The sequence below is a fragment of the Miniopterus schreibersii genome (genome assembly GCF_964146895.1).
Source record: "Miniopterus schreibersii genome assembly, chromosome: 19".
NCBI classification, from domain to species: Eukaryota; Metazoa; Chordata; class Mammalia; order Chiroptera; family Miniopteridae; genus Miniopterus; species Miniopterus schreibersii.
Genome location: NC_138119.1, coordinates 10,496,095 through 10,512,356, shown reverse-complemented (window position 1 = coordinate 10,512,356; position 16,262 = coordinate 10,496,095). Strand labels below are relative to the sequence as shown.

Below are 16,262 nucleotides of genomic sequence, written 5' to 3'. Positions count from 1 at the left end.
TGAGCCAAGAAGCAGACTGGGCCATGCTTGTGGTCATGCTAAGGCATCTGGATTTTATCCTAAAAGTCATGAGAAGGGTGGCCAATGACCCCCTTAGCCAGTATGCTGGCAAGACCGTCTCTCCGGAAAGCACCTTGATTAACAGCATTTGACGATTTCCACGGTGTAAGAACTCCCGGCGGAGCTGATTTCAAGCTACCAGTGGTTTAACAGCTGGCTCACAAACTTCCCCCAGTGAGCCTGCATGACTTAATTCATCTCTGTGTGACCTGAAGGCCCCATGGTGAGACGGTACGTACAGGAAATAGCAATAGACAGTGGCTGGCCATCAATCACTCCACTGAGTCAGGTTTACATAAAACGCTGCTTGGCTCTTGGAAATCTGTCCCCATGTCTGTTTTACCTTTGTGAGCGGTAGAGACTTGGGCTTGGAACTCAGCAAATAGTGAGGTAACTTCACTCTCTCCTTCCTTGCTTGTCCTGCAACATCCTGCAGCAGCGACTGGGTTGGGATTTTCACGGGCACACACCAGTCTGGTTCTGTTAGAAAGTTGAAATTACCACATGGACATTTTATCCAGAGACATTCGAGGTCATCCCAGCATATGAAGAACACTAACTCGGAAAGTTTTCTTCTTTCCTTTTTCAAGAGCTTATTTAAAGGAACAAAGGCTTTTATTAATTCTAGTGTTCTATCTGTACATTTTACAAAGAGATTTTACCCAGTGTTGGTCCTCACACCAACTCCATGAGATGGGCAGGGCAGGCACTATTAGCATCACCTTTTCTAAATAAATGAGAAAAAGCAGATTCTATGAAGCTAAGTGACTTGCCTTTGACAAACTGAATTTTTTCCGAGATCTTCAGGGTTCTTTCCATTGAATCAATGAGGTGCTATACAAGGAAATAGTGATTCTGAAAGATTTCTTAAAACTAACGAGGGCAAAATCCTGAGAATCTCTTTGGTTCAACTACTATATTTATAATTCTAAAAGGTGGCAGTAATTATAGGTCAATTAAGGCCGGGAATTAAATCCCCAGGCCACTACATTTGGCGAGTGACAGCCCACACTCCCGCGGCTGTCTGCACTTCTCCATCCCTCTTGGTGACATCACCCTGTCCTCCCTGATTCTCCATCACACGTTTCTTCATCTTTCCCTCTCTCCACCTAAGCTCCCATGCTCATACCTTTGACTTTGCCAACACCAATAATTTTACCACTTTCAAACTCTCGATTCAAGCTTTCCTCTCTGGATTACCACCTTCTATTCTTCTAGCTTATTACTCTATCATATTTAACAAGCAATTATTATTATTATTATTATTTTCTTGGAACTCCTCATCCGAGGATATTTCCCCCCTATTGACTTTTAGAGAGAGTGGACGGGAGGGAGGGAGGGAGGGAGAGGGAGAGAAACAGCGATGTTAGAGAGACACATGGATTGGTTGCCTCCTGCGCACCCCCCAGCCAGGGCTGGGGATCGAACCTGCAACCCAGAATGGAACCCATGACCCTTTGTGTGCGGGCCGATGCTCTAACCACTGAAACACCGCCCAGGGCTAACAAGCAATTATTCGACCTCAGTGAGACCTCTAATGAACTGACCCTCTCACCTTAAATAACCGGTCACTTCCATCTTGTCTTGCTTTCCTGTTTGTCTGGAGTGGATTATATATCCCATCATGGCATCCACTCCTTGGCAATCAGACTTGCTCATCTTCCCAAACCCCACGTATTAACCAACCTACCAACATATCTATATTGTACTAGGAGCCTTTCAAAGCTCCATAGCTCTAGGACCCATGACACTCCAGAACTTTTCTGTAACCACCAACCACACCTTTAGCACCCAGGACCATCTCCCATGCTCCAAAGGACATGATGTTCAGTTTCGAGAAACAATGAGATAAAGCAAATAACTGTCATACCTGTGGGAGACTTTGTTAAATTTTCAGTTTGCTTCAGGTTAGTGGACTCCCTGATATCCACAGAACCGTCCAATTTTAGAAGATGAGACATATCAGAGGATTCCTGTTTTAAAACTTCTTTTGGCTGGGGATCTAGAAAACCTAAAACGAATATTATAAAGTGATATTCTGGACAAGGGTACAATGACTACTAATGTCTGTGTTCTTCTTTACAGTGAACAAGGGGCTCCTCCCTCCCCCCCTTGAGAAAGACTAAATATAGGAAAGGTATTAGAAGGCAACAGTTCTTCCTGTATGGTGCAATGTTTGCCATTAGCAGGGCCCACACTCCCTGGGAGCTAGCTGGTTCTCTCCAGGCCTTATGAGTACATAGTAGTAGTTATCTTGTTGGGTTATGAAACAGAAACCAAGTAATTTGGTCTACTTTTATCTGGCAGGAGTAACTTGAGATGTGACTAAAAAAATGTTGTTGTTGTTAATACTCACCCGAGGATATTTTTCGGTTGATTTTTAGAGAGTGGACGGGAGGGAGGGAGAGGGGGAGAGAAACATTGATGTGAGAGAGACACATCGCTTGGTTGCCTCAGGCAGGCACCCCTACCTGGGCCAGGCATTGAGCCTGCAACCCTAGGTATGTGCACTTGACTGGAAATTGAACCCTGGACCCTCCGGTGCAGGGGCTGACACTCTAACCTCTGAACCAAACCGGCCAGGGAAAGATGTGATTTTTTTTTAAAAAGCTTCCAATCTTAAATGTTTTCAATACTGGGAACATGTAATTCTTTTTTTTTTTTTTAAATCTTCACCCGAGGGTATGTTTTTATTGATATTAGGGAGGGAGGGAAAGAGAGAGGGAGAGAGAGAAACATTGATGACTGAGGATCAAACAGGGATCAAACCCAAAATCTTGGTATGTGTCCTGACTTTATGGTGCACGGGATGATGCTTCAACCAACTGAGCCACTCAGCCAGGGCTGAACATGTCTTTTTTTTATTAAGATGTGTCTCTCTGAGGAATCAGTGCAATAGGAAACAAATTTTAAATAAATATATCAAGGGCCAACTTGTGTGGGCCAACCCTGGTTGAATGAATGAATGGCTGCCTAGAGGACTGTGTTGAGACAGGCCCCGCCCCCTTTCCAGAGGAGAGCGGGCCTGATGGATTAGTGATGTCTGTCCAGGGTGCAGGGCGAAGCACAAGCACCATCAACCTTCACCCCTGGTCTCTCCCCATCGCACTGAGGCCCTTGTTCCTGCCTTCATCTCTGCTTTGTGAACTCTGTATTTATTAGATGTTTTCTTTGGCTACACTCATTTCAGGAAGCTGAATTTCTGGTTTTGTATTGACCAGGAGAAAATTCCTCGATCTGGGTATTTTAATTACCCAGGGTATCAAAGAGAATCACTAAGTTCTTCAATGGGCATCTCTTAAAATAAAGACATTCTCCCAAGAACATATCCACAGCTCAATCATCACACCCAAGAAAACATACAGTAATGCCACATGCCGCTCACAGAACCCCCCAATCAAACTCGGCAGTTGCCCCACAACATCTTTTATAGCTGTTTTCTCCATCCACATCTAAAGTTCATGTATCGCATGTCGTTTCCCTGCCTCCTGCCTCCTTAGTCTCTTTTACTATAGAACAATTACCCAGTCTTTTTCTTTTAATAATACTGATTTTTCTGAAGAGTCCAGGCCTGTTGTCTTAAAAAATTTACCTACATTCTGGATTTGTTTCCTGTTTATTAAATTCAGGTTGTGGATTTTTGGCAAGCATTCTCCTTCATATACCTCACATCCTACACTCCAGACTGCGCTGTATGAGAGCGCACCCAGCGCTAGGTTGTCTCACAACTGGCAGAAGTTCGATCACTTGTTAAAGTGGACAATGCCATTTCTCTCCATTGTAAAGGTACATCTGCCTCCTTAGAATTAGCAGGTAATCCGTGAGGTGATGCTCTGGGACCCTGTGAATAACCTGTTCTCCAAAACCCTTGCATTATTTCATTATTTTTTAAATTAGCCAGATCTTAATGCTTTTAGGTAAATTTTAAGCATAGGGGATGACAGCTAAATTGTAGGTACATCTTGGTTTCCTCCTATGAGTCACACGGGACTAATATACAGGTCCCAGCAGGTCACGCCCTTGACAGTGACTAGGGTGCTGGGAACCAGTTATGGCCTAAGAGGCCACTATGCGTATTCTGCATTTAGGACGTTACCGGGGTAAGAGCTGCCCGAGCACATTACCTGGGTGAAGATTGGGTGCACTCTTCTTGGCTGATCTGCCTTCATCATCACCTTTCTTTGTGAAAGGAGGCACGTTTTTGGAAAGGGTGTCCAGATAAGGAGAAAGCAAAAGAATCATTTCAGACTTACACACGACCCAAAGGCAACTGCCACAGGCAGGTTAAATTGATGGGCAATGATCCAAGTCTCTTTTTTAAGGTCGTGGAAATAAAGTTTTGCCAACTAAACCTTTTTTTCAAGAGACTCATTAACTCAATTCTAGATTTTGTTAATTAGTTTCCTGTAATTTCTTCTCAGGCAGCCTCTAGTTAATAATAGTGTCTGGAGTTTTCCTGGAAACACAGGGAGTTCTGAACTCATAACATCTTAGTGCTATCTCAGCAGCTGAGATAGGGAAGTTGACAAGAAAGGGGCTTAAAATAGATAGAATAAGGCAATTAATAGTGATAAGGCAAGGCAGGGAGATGGAGGGGTAGTGAGACAATGGCAGAGAACTTCTACTTGGATGTAAGACCTGAAAGTAGGCTTCTCTCCTATGCTCGTGAAGACGTGGGTTTGAAGGGCAAAGTTAGCTAGTGGATTGGATGTAGGAAAGAAACGACGTCAGGAAAGGTACATATATGCACGTAGTAACATATGCACTGTATGGACTTTAAAAGGGCTCTTATTCAATAGCTGTTAATTACATTCAGTTACCTGAGACAGGTGTGTCATGCTCAATTCAGATTTGAAGTAAGGTGATATTACTTTGTTCCTAATTTTCATTAAATAATTGTTTGTCTTTTCAATTTCCTTCCTGGTTGATATTTCCATAATGATGCAAGAGAAGACAGAACATATTTCAAAATGTTATTTGCTTGTGTTTTAGCTCTAAATCCCACAGAAAATGGGATCACCAACAGTAAAACTGATAAGAATCAACTCATCAGACATTTTTTGGTCAATTTGTTTTGGTCTATTTTCTGCTGCTTCTAGAATCAGTCATTTTTGCTACTTAGAAATCAGACTTTCATTGAAAGATAGGAAATGATGATGCCAGGTGGTTGGTTTTACAGTTGTCCTCAAAAGACAAAGAACCACATGGTTTAAAAGCCAGCTGGATTCTACTAATCTGCGTAATTTCAGTAGCAGTGGTTCAAAATCAAAAACTAAAATCTAAGCAAAGGCTTATGAATAATGTGATCTGTGATTATAAAGTGAAATAAAAGCAGTCATGATAATCCTGCCAGATGTCCTCCCAATATCAGAACCCTACACTGGGGAGAAAACATACCAGCTAAAAGCTACACTTCTCAGCCCCTTTATATGCGGGGACGGCCAATGAGAAGTAAACTAAAGTCACTGGGGAAGACTCTAGGTGCTTTGAAGGGAGCTAACTGGGCTGGGAAGCTTTCCCTGTGTCCTTGCCTCATCTCTTTTCCTGCTCCCTGAAATATGGGTGAAATGGCTGGAGGAGCAGCAGCCAGTCTGTACCCACAAAGCAACCTTGAGGATGGAACTCATGCTAATAACAATGGAATGGATTAAAAAAAGGGACCTGATGATGTGGCGCGGCCTACTTCTTTTTTATAAAAGCACTGGTTTGAGGGTTGTCTGTTAAGTGTAGCTGAACCTAATCCTATCTGAAATAGTTTTTGATTTTAAGTGCTCACTGCATGCCAGACACTTTGCAAAGTACTTTACGTTCCATCTTACAATAATTCTGAATTACTATTATTCCCATTGTATTGGTCAAAAAACCAAGGCTAGAGAAGTTATGTAACCTACCTGAGTCACTAACTAGTAAAAGGTGAAGTCTGAATTAAAACCCAGGCTGCCTGCCTCCAAGCCCATGATCTTGATAAGTACACGTGCTAATCAGCACTTGGTCGCCCAGTGGTTGAGCTGACCTGAGACAGCTGGGGGTCCAGCCATCCTCATTTTATAGATAAGCAAACTGATTCCTGAAGTAAATTTCACTAAACTAAAACAACCAGCATCACACAGTTTGTAAGCAATCAAATTGGAACAGGCTCTAAGGCTGCTGGCCCTGAAACCAGTGCTCTTTCTTACATTGGATGGCTTTTCTGGAAATACTGGAGGAATCAAAATATTATTTTATTTAAGCAACTTTAATTTCTCATTAACATTTCTATGCCCCACTGGATTCATTTATCAATTGATGGCAGTCTGCCTATTGCCTACCATTCTCTTAAAACTGCCTTACAAAAGAAGCCAATAAACCTTCCAACTGATAAACCCAAATTCCTCTTTTCAGTCTCCTTTCTGACTCTTCCACAGCATCAGACATTTGCTGACCACCTCAAATGGGCATCCTCCAGAGATGAGGGCATCGTCATACAAAAACTGAATGACACTTGGCAGAAACGCTGAAGAGATTCGGACAGCAGCAGGGAACCTGGATGCAGGACCTTCCAACCATCCCTCTAAGATTCTATGACTCCACAAAGCTGGGCTTTTTCATATGCTTACAAAATGCGCTTCAGGACAGAATTACCTCCTCTGGGCTATCTTTTCTTTCCAGCGCTTTACTGTCACCGAGTGCCTATGTGGAAGGAAAAACAAGTATGACCAAAAGTGTGATACTGGTGCATTGCCAACTTTCCACACAGTTGGCTCTTTCTCTGTTATCTTAACTGGCAGTATCTTAGGTTACGTAGTCCCCAGGGAAGGAGCCTAACTGGCACCCCCAGGCCCTCCCAGATATCCGCTACCTCTGGTATAAGTCCATGTGATACTTTGACATGTCTAAAACCGGATTTCCCCTTTTCTTTAAAAGATGCCCCCTCCCCAGCTGCCCTATTTTTGAAGTCATAAAGTAGGGCCCCACTGTCATTTTTCCTTCTGGTGCCCCACGTATACCCTCCCTGGCATTTCTCCCAGTCTGTCATGAGCTGCCCACGTGTTGACGTTAAGGGGCTGTTTCCGATGCTCCCCGACAAGCTCCAGCACGGCACTGGCCAAGCTGTGTTACTCAGCACCCTCTCTGGCCAGCTCCCGGCAGGAGGCTGTTCCCATAACCTAACCAGCTGCCGTAAATGTTCATTTGTATCAGTGGTGAGTAAACAAATGCACGTGCTTCCAGATAAAGGGGGCAATGCTCTCGGCTGGCAAACGATCAAAGGAAAACTGCCCCTGTGTGATAAATTGTTAGCGCGGCAGACGGAAGGCCGAGGCCTGCTGGATGTGGTCACCCACAGCTCTGACACCCGCATCTCTCCATTCCTCAGTCGCTGCGTGCTTCCTGCTAACGGGGACACATTACTGGATCAGCTCACCTCCACTTCTCAGATACGACTGTATCCAGGGGGTCCGGCAGGCATTCCGGAGCAGCGGTGAAAGACTGCTTGTACAAATCGATCAGGTGGGCTGCAACTTTAAAAACAGATGCATTTAGCTTTGCAGCACAGCACACAAGCAACACCCAGTGACTCACTGGAGATGCTCGCTGAGAGCCTCTGTTTAGCCCATCAAGTGGTTACTACAATGCCTGTGATGAAGCTGCAACACACAGATGTTTACTGCGGAAACACTAACACAGTATCTTACTTGAGGACAAAATGAGAAAGGTAGTGACACATCATTAGGAGAGTCAGCGTCTACCTGACTGAATTTCTTCATATCCGAAGCACCAAAATGAAAAAAAAAAATTTACCCACTTTATTGAAATTGTTTTTTTTCCCAAAAAGGAAAAAACCACCAAGGCTCTGAATCTAAGGGTATGAACACAATGCACGGGTTTTTGATAATTTGGGAAGTGACTCAGAGTTTATTGCACAGATCATGGTCTTGGTGGGATGTTAATAGGAGATTAAAAGATACAAGGTTTCATGGCTCGTTGAGCTTGGGAAACACGGGCTCACACAGGTGAACTACGTTTCATTGCTGCGGGACTTCTCTGCACCCTCCACCCCTTACGGCTCTCTAAGAACATAAGGCAATATGCAGCATTATCCAAACTTATTTTATCACACAGCTCATTTCGGGGGGAGCCGACCCAGAGACGAGTGTTTTAGGAAATCCTGTGGGAGCCTTGACTGAGGACCACCACTAAGATATGTCGGGGCAGCTGTAAGAGTGCAGGACCCTGTGTGTTTCCTGCCTCTGTTTGTTAGTTTGTATGTTTGAAAAATATATTGAATTTGTTCTTCGCTTTTGGGCAACCTACCCATTTACCTCTCTGGAGACTGTTCCCTCTTGCCAGAGGTTACAAATTCAAGCGCCACAAGGTAGGGTTGCCAGATAAAGTACAGGGCGTCTAATTCAATCTGAATTTCAGATAAATAATTTTTTTAGTATAAGTGGGTCCCAATACTTACGTTAAAAAATTATTTGTTGTTTATCTGAAATTCAAATGTAACTGGGCCTTCTCTATTTTTATTTGCTAAATCTGGCAACCTTATTCATATAAGGGGCTGCCAGGTGAGGGCGCCAACAGCCCAAGGACAGGGAGGCGTGGCTGTGACGGGCCCTCTGCTCATGCTCCTTCTACAGGGGCAGCGGCTCACGGCCTCGGGCCGCACGTCACCGTGTGGTGAGGCGACATTTCAAGAAAAGAAATTCAGATAAACAAAACAACTGCAAACCAACACTGTGGGGACACACAAGACACATCTGTGGGCTGACTGAAGCCCATGGCCACCAGTTTCTGACCTTTGTCATGTGGCCAAAACCCAAACAAACCCAAATGACCAAGTTCTCTCTGTTGCTTGTCTGCCGTGAACTGTGAAACCATAAAACCAATGTTGTTGGAGCCGTACATGCTCCAAAATAAACCTGCTTTGAATGAGGGTATTTCCCAAGAGGAGACACAGTGTAAAACAGGGCGAGTCGGGGTGACACCTGCAGTTGCCTGAAGTTCCCCTCTGTGTGTGTGTGTGCGTGCGCGTGTGTGCGTGCGCGTGTGTGCGTGCGCGTGTGTGCGTGCGCGTGTGTGTGTGTGTGCGCGCGCGCGCGCGCGCACGCGCGCTGTGGGGAGAGTGCACGCTGGTTGGTTGTTTCCTTCCTGTGTTCTACATACAAGTTAAGGTTAACATAAAAGCCAAATGTTAACTTTTTTTTATGCAAAAGACGAAAGTTAAAGATGAATTAGAGGCAGTCACAGTTTTCAACAATTTCATAATTCAGGCAGAAAAAAACTTGAATAAATAATTACAATACAACATGGCCAACCCAACAACAGAAATACACAGACAGTACTTTGTTTTCAGATGCAAGAACGACTGAGAAGTACATTTAAGATTGTTCCTTTGAAGTCTGTAAATGTTTTGCAAAAACATATTAAACACACTTACTTTCAGTATCATGACTTTTTATAGTTTCTTCCATCTTAGGGAAAGACTGAAATAAAGATAAAATTCCTTAATGCTGATGATCATATTACACACAGAATTCACTTTGTTTACAAGCATTCTTTATGTGATCAACTTGATCTTTTATGAAAATTACTATAAAATGAATTCTTTTTAATGCTAATACAAATCTTATCTGATTTTTTAGTCATTCCTTTCATTTAACAAATTTCTGAAAAGAGAAATCATTTTAAGTTGCAGAAATTCCTTTTTCTTCCTCCTTCCTATTTCATCCACTAATTCATTCAACATTTTAAAGCATGTCCATTTCTCTTAAGAGAATAAACACTTTTATTTAAGAGGCTTCCGAGTTATTTATGATTTAAGAAAGAGCCTAGCCTGGCTGGGCGTGGCTCAGCAGTTGAGCGTCGACCTGGGATCCAGGCGATCAGGTTTGATTCCTGGTCAAGGCACATGCCTGGGTTGTGGGCTCGATCAATGACTCTCTCATCATTGATGTTTCTATCTCTCTCTCTCCTTCTCCTTTCCTCTCTCTGAAATCAATAAAGATATATTTCAAAAAAAAAAGAAAAAAAAAAGAGCCTAAAAAGCATTTGGAAAATCCAATGTATAGGGAATCAGATTTCCACAGAAATAAGAAATTATGAGGAGGGAGAAGATGCTTCACAGAAGTGGCAGAGATGGCTCTTACGTCTAGTATTTTGTCTCGGAGCCTCTAGAATTGAAACAAGAGTAAAGGCCTGGTATGTGAAACCTGTCTCACCATGACTAGCTTGAGGAGATCTGCAGCATTGCCTCTCTCCTCCTCAGTTCTGGAATCTTTAACTGTCATGTCCTGCAGCTCATCTTCTTTCTTTAGGATATGGTTTATATAATCCTAAATCAGCAGAATAAAGTAAATCAATAAAACCAGAAATAAGATAGAGGAAGATGCCAAATAGTCAACATCAACTTGGACTATCACAAAAAGATTAAGATTTTGTAAGTTCACAGTGGCCAACCTCCACAGTTACTGGTCAAGTGATCTGGAAAGCCCTTTCTTTACTCTGTTAGTAAGCAAAGACCTGACAAATTCAGAAGCAAAGCCTTAAGGGCCACAGGATATCAGAACTGTATGAGGACTTCAGTGTTCCCATCAATAACATGGACAGAGGTGGCTAGATGGTTTCTAGAGTTTCCAGGCATAGTCTTGATGATCCTGTCTTTGAATGCAAGTTGCTTAGGCATGCCTTTGCTTCCAAGAGGAACATACGTTACTTTTCCATAAATATTTAATAATGGTCCCCTGCTCTATGCCAGGTGCTGATACCCACAATCAAAACACACATGATCCCTGTTCTGAGATTTAACATACTAGACAGTGAGATATTACAAATATGCTTACAATTAACTAAATATTTACAAATTCTTGGGCCATTTCCAAAAACCAAACAATACTTTTCTTCCATGGACAAGTTTCAGATTAATATGCAGTTCTGCCTTTTACCAGAAGTCACTAGGCTAGTTTTCCATAAAATGAGAAAGGGGGACTCTATCATTTATAGTTACTTACCTTCCCAATGTCTTCGGGGTCTCAACACTTCCCATACCTTATGGGACTCACTTAGTATTTTCTACCTCTCACCTTCCTACCCTCTGGAAGACTGACACCTGTGCGTTACAGTACATATATATTGGTAGAATTACCTAATTCAGGCTCCTAGGGAAACCAGGAGGGACAATTGCCCTGTTCCCGATTCTTTTGGGTCAGGTTACCGGGATCCCATTACCTTAAGGGAAATCTGTAGCTTCAGCTTCACCTCAGCCTTAATGACCTCATGCTGGATGAACTGGCGTATCTGCAGCACATTGGGGTTCCTGACTATAGGGGTTGGGGCACTCACTAGCTGTTTGGTCTCAATGTTGAGGCCCTTCCAAAGATGGGTGCCGAACGGAGGTCCTGGAGTTTTCTTCTGTTATTGAAACAAAGCAAAAACAACCACCCAAGAAATCAGCATTTATTTTTTTTAACTGAGTACTTATTGTGTAGACACTATGCTAGGAACCACTTGTTAGGGAATATATTGGTGAAAAAAAATAAATTATCCCTGCTCTCAAAAAGTTTCTTAAATATAAGAAAACTCAGTAACAGAACTAAGCAAGCTTTTCTCTTTATATGTGTTACCGAGAGTTGGGTATTTTAAAATCCTGTTGCCATTCCACTGGATGGCATTTAGGCGAGTGCTGTGCTGTGGCAATGCGGCTGCGGCCTAGCGTAGACCAAACGCATGTGACTACCCCTTTAATGTCCACAGGTAGCCTAAAACATTGGGATCTAAACAGTCTTTAACTTTCCGGTTCCATGCATATTTTGACTTAATAGGAGGAATCGTCCACAGATCCGAGTGGTCTTCGAGCTCACTGGAGATTAAGCACACCTTGGAGTCTTCCAGGACCTCTTGAGCAGAACTGTCTGGTCAGAGCGGACCCCCACCTCTAAGTTACCGTTTCCAGGAGTGGTGTGGATGATGCCCTACGTCCTGCAGTGTGTCCGATGTGCTTCATTTTTCATTGTCATTCAGTGTCCACTGCCTGGTCAGTGATAACAGCTCAGCGTCTTGCTGGGGCGGGCCACTCCCACTGGGCATGGTCATAGCTTCAGGAGTTGCAGAGGTAGAGACGGAACTTCCTTCATGAATCTCAGATGGGCACATTATTTGTCAGAATGCAGTACTATAGACTTGGATACATAGCCTGAGTGAGCCATTTAGTGTGGACTTTTTAGTTTTTAGGCAAGGAAGCAGAGGTCCAGTGTAACTTGTCCCAAATCCCACATTAATAATCGGTAGAGTCAGGACTAGAATTCAGAGCATCTTCATTCACCGTGTTGATTATAGTCACCAAATTGAAATATAGGGCTAGGAGATCTTTGTTACCTTAAGTGTTCATTATCTGTGCCCCTGAGATTACAAAATTGTGTAGGAAAGCAAAAATCATAATAACTGAAAACATTACCGTCCTCACTGAACACCAGTACCTCTTTCTGACCATCTCAGCAATGCCTTCACTGGGTTAGTAATTTAACACCTGACAATGTGCTGAGCATGTTGCATAAACTGCAAAATGAGATGGCAAATCTTGCGAGATTCAGGGCCTCAGGTTTCTTGCTCAAGATATTTTCTTTCATTCTTTAAAAAACTTAAGGTGGGGCTGCTCTACTGGGACCTAATTACAATGCTTATATAGTTGCAAATCCCTGTGTATAATCCTCATGTTATTCTCATAAACTTAATTCGTAAATTAAAACATTAAGAAAAAAGGGAGGGTGAAAGCCTTAAAGTTGTGTGTTAAAATTAACAAACAAGGAACAAGGGAAGGGAAGATTTCTGTTTTGCATAATATCAGTAATTCCGTGACAGCAGGGCTGTACCGTGGGTTACTCAGAGTGGATATTGTTATATCATAAGAAGATGTCCAAGCCTGCAATGTAGGATAAAAGAAATAAAACAGATTAGCGAGTCCGCTGTATCTAAAATCTACAAGGTTAACATCTTCACTTATAGAATTCCTTAAACCCACTCACAACTGACATAAGAATGAAAATGTATGAATATATGGGAGAAGATCTGAGACTCCGGTTCAATGGATGCATATGCAAATACTGTGACTTTTCAGCAAGAAAAGTTGTACCTCAACTGGGGGAAACGTCTCCCACGTCCTGGACTGAAGATTAGGAGGAATGATTGTGTCCAGTTCTTTCTTCATTAACCATGGTGACGCTTCACAGAAAGGGCGAAGGACAGTGATGCTGAGGGCGCCTGGTCCAAAGAGAGTCATCAGAGGGTCGTTTCTCTATCAAAAATATTCTGAAAATTTCAACGGGCATTCACTAAGTTCAACAAACACTTTTTGGTAAGTGAGACACAGCAATTATGCTTAAGGACCTTAAGATCTAGAAAGAAAGGTGAGATTTCTCCTCACTGTAACACCTACGGACTGGATTCAGATCACCTGAAAGCATTCATTGACGCCTCATTGTCCTTCAAAAACCACACCCACGTCCTGTCCATCCCACCACTGAACATTTCTGCAGTTCATCACCCTTCCCTCTCCACTGTGCCCACCTTAGATCATTCCCTCGGACAGATCCCGTCTGGATCGCAGCAAGGACTAGCTTTTCTACCCATTTCCACACTGAGTGAACCTCCCCAGCAGCCGGGGTGACTGATTATGTTAAACCATGATTTCAACTCTTCGTTGACTTCCCATTGCTCACAGGATAAAACTGAGTCCTTAACATTTTCTCACCCCTGCCTCAGCCTGCACCCTTCTCCCTTCTGTGCCTCAGGTACTATGGCCTCCGCTCCCCCGCTATTCCGGTGTTTTACGCTCCCTGCTCTGCATTCTCTCTTCCAAGAAAGTTCTCCCTCCTGCCTTAAGTAACTCCTGCACACCCACCAGCTGCTGGCTCCAGCGTCTCCAGGGAAGCCTTCTACACTACGTCAGGCTCCTCTGTCAGATGCTCTCATAGAACCAAGTTCCTTTCTTTCATAGACCGTATCCCAATTTATAATCACACAGTTATATAATTAATGCCTATCTCTCTCATTAAACTTTAAGCTCTATGAAAGTAGGGCCCATGCTCTCTAGGCTCGCCACTGTGTCCCTAATACCCAGCCAGTGTTTGGCCCATGGTGGCTTAGCAAGTAGATGCTAGTTAAATGCAGCTCAAATTCGTATTCTCATCCAGTTCCACACATGCGCTCTCCATAGTCACAGGCCAAGAGCAAGGTTTTTACAGCATGCACATGCGCACTGATACACTAAAAGAGCAAGTGCACAGAGATGCAGGCACACTCATGGATGAGCACCAAATACATCCTACCAACCAGGGACAAAGGTTAATCCCCCCATAAACTTAGACCTAGCACACTAGTTTGGTTCACAGACGATATGCAAGTTTATATCTATGTTTAAATACACGCATCACACACACTGGTGGTTCTCACTTAACGCAACACGTGTCTCTAACCTTTAGTCGCCCACAGACTTCTTTGAAATTGGTGAGAATAGTATAAATGCCCAATGAATACATCATAAAACTTACATATTTCAGGTTGGCTTTCTAGCTGACACATCAAATCTACTTTCTCATCTTATTCTATTAAATTCTTTAAGGTAACACCTTCAAAATGACAAAAAATGAACTTATAAGAGATAGCCCACTTTTCTGTGTGTTTTTTTTCCTACCAAGATTAAACAAACACATGAATAGGAGCCTAGGTACATACCTAACATACTTAAACACAGATACAAATCTGCTTGTGGGTAGGAGAGGGACGCATCCTCAGTTTACACAGGTTGCCGCTCAGATGAAGCTTGGTAGGAACAAAGTACCTGTATAAACCGGTTGGCCTGGCCGGGTGGAAAGTGGAACTGAAAAGTGAGCCAAGGGCAAGAAGCGGAGGCGGCCCGGCGCGGCCTGGGTGAGAATGGGCGTTGGCGAGGGCACAGAGTCCCTACCCGGCTGCTCCTGCACCGGCTCTTGCAGCACGACCGCACTCGGCTCTCCGTACGCCAGGGACAGGTATTCTTCTATGTCGCTGTCTCGAAGAAGCTCCACTCCTGATCCATCGGCATAGATCACAAAAAACCTACTTAAGAAATAAAACTCTGATCACCTGACGTAGTCAGTTAAAGTGCTCCTTGAACTTTGAACTAAAAATAGACGTCCTGGTATTATTTTGATCACATCACCTGGGGACATGCTCGCCGTAGATTTGCAGGTGATTCTTATGGAGGTGAGCGGATGACAAGCTATCATAACCTTCGGGACTTGCACAGAAATCATCTTCCAGATTGCTTTCAGGTAGCATAGTTGATATGCTACCATCAGCCATGACCTAAGGGACAAAGTATATAAGCAACTAAAAGACAAAAAAAAAAAAAAAGGCCATAAAGCTTACATTTCTGCTGATCCCATCTGAGAAAGCAGGTGATTTTTGGTATTCTCAGAAACTCAGGGATATTTTTTTATTTGTAAGGCATTGCTCACTAAATATAGATTACATAAAAGTGAAACCTTAGTAGCATACGTCCACCCACAAACCACACCTAGACTGTGAACACGAACTGGAAGCGAAACCAGAATGCCCTGAGGAAGGTGAGGAGGATGGCAGGGACTCCAAACCTTATCTTCTGAGGATCACTTCAAAGAACTGGGAAGGTTGGAGGAAAGGTTGGTCAAGTGACAGCTGTCTTGAAATGCTGAAAGAGCATTAGCATGGAAGAGGTTTATATTCTGCAACTCCAAGCACAGAATTAGGACTCGTGGATAGAATACTTAGGGAAACAGCTTGGGTATCGGTCTGAGAGGAAATGTGCCAGCCCTTGCTGCTGTGTAGCTATGGCACGGTTTCGCCAGGAAGCAGTGGGCCCGGGCTAACGACCCCTGGAGAGGACGGCCCAGAGGCACACCAACGCCTAGAAGAACGCTTGGCCTGGATGACCCCGTGTTCCAACCTAGAGGGGTGGGGCTTCCCATTTCCATTTCAATTCATTGTAAACTGAAATGTGTTAGCAGCCTGAACTTGTGCTGTGAAGAGCTTTATTTACTTAGTACAGAAAAAATATGCTGGATCAGGGATTGCCTGCCTGCACACCAAAACAAAGCTGGGGGCTCCGCGGTATGGTTCCAATCTAAAAATAATTCACCACCCGCTAGCTGACGCACAAAACTCCACTGTTGAGTGAGGAGTGAAAAAAAACACAAAAAGATAAGGGCCTA

The 16,262-nt window shown here is 43.4% G+C and overlaps 1 protein-coding gene across 1 annotated transcript in view; it reads right to left on the bottom strand.

The window, feature by feature from the left end:
- The window catches only part of SPAG17 (sperm associated antigen 17), a 116,456-nt gene that overhangs the window by 9,546 nt on the left and 90,648 nt on the right, over positions 1–16,262 (bottom strand). Inside the window, exons 33-44 of the mRNA XM_081121308.1 lie at positions 15,233–15,378; positions 14,999–15,129; positions 13,166–13,293; positions 11,266–11,448; positions 10,260–10,373; positions 9,479–9,524; positions 7,463–7,559; positions 6,682–6,729; positions 4,881–4,980; positions 4,185–4,239; positions 1,931–2,071; positions 404–540 (exon numbers count right to left, since the gene is read on the bottom strand). Coding sequence (XP_080977434.1) covers positions 404–540; positions 1,931–2,071; positions 4,185–4,239; positions 4,881–4,980; positions 6,682–6,729; positions 7,463–7,559; positions 9,479–9,524; positions 10,260–10,373; positions 11,266–11,448; positions 13,166–13,293; positions 14,999–15,129; positions 15,233–15,378 — 1,326 coding nt within the window. The remainder of the gene's footprint in view (positions 1–403; positions 541–1,930; positions 2,072–4,184; positions 4,240–4,880; positions 4,981–6,681; positions 6,730–7,462; positions 7,560–9,478; positions 9,525–10,259; positions 10,374–11,265; positions 11,449–13,165; positions 13,294–14,998; positions 15,130–15,232; positions 15,379–16,262) is intronic.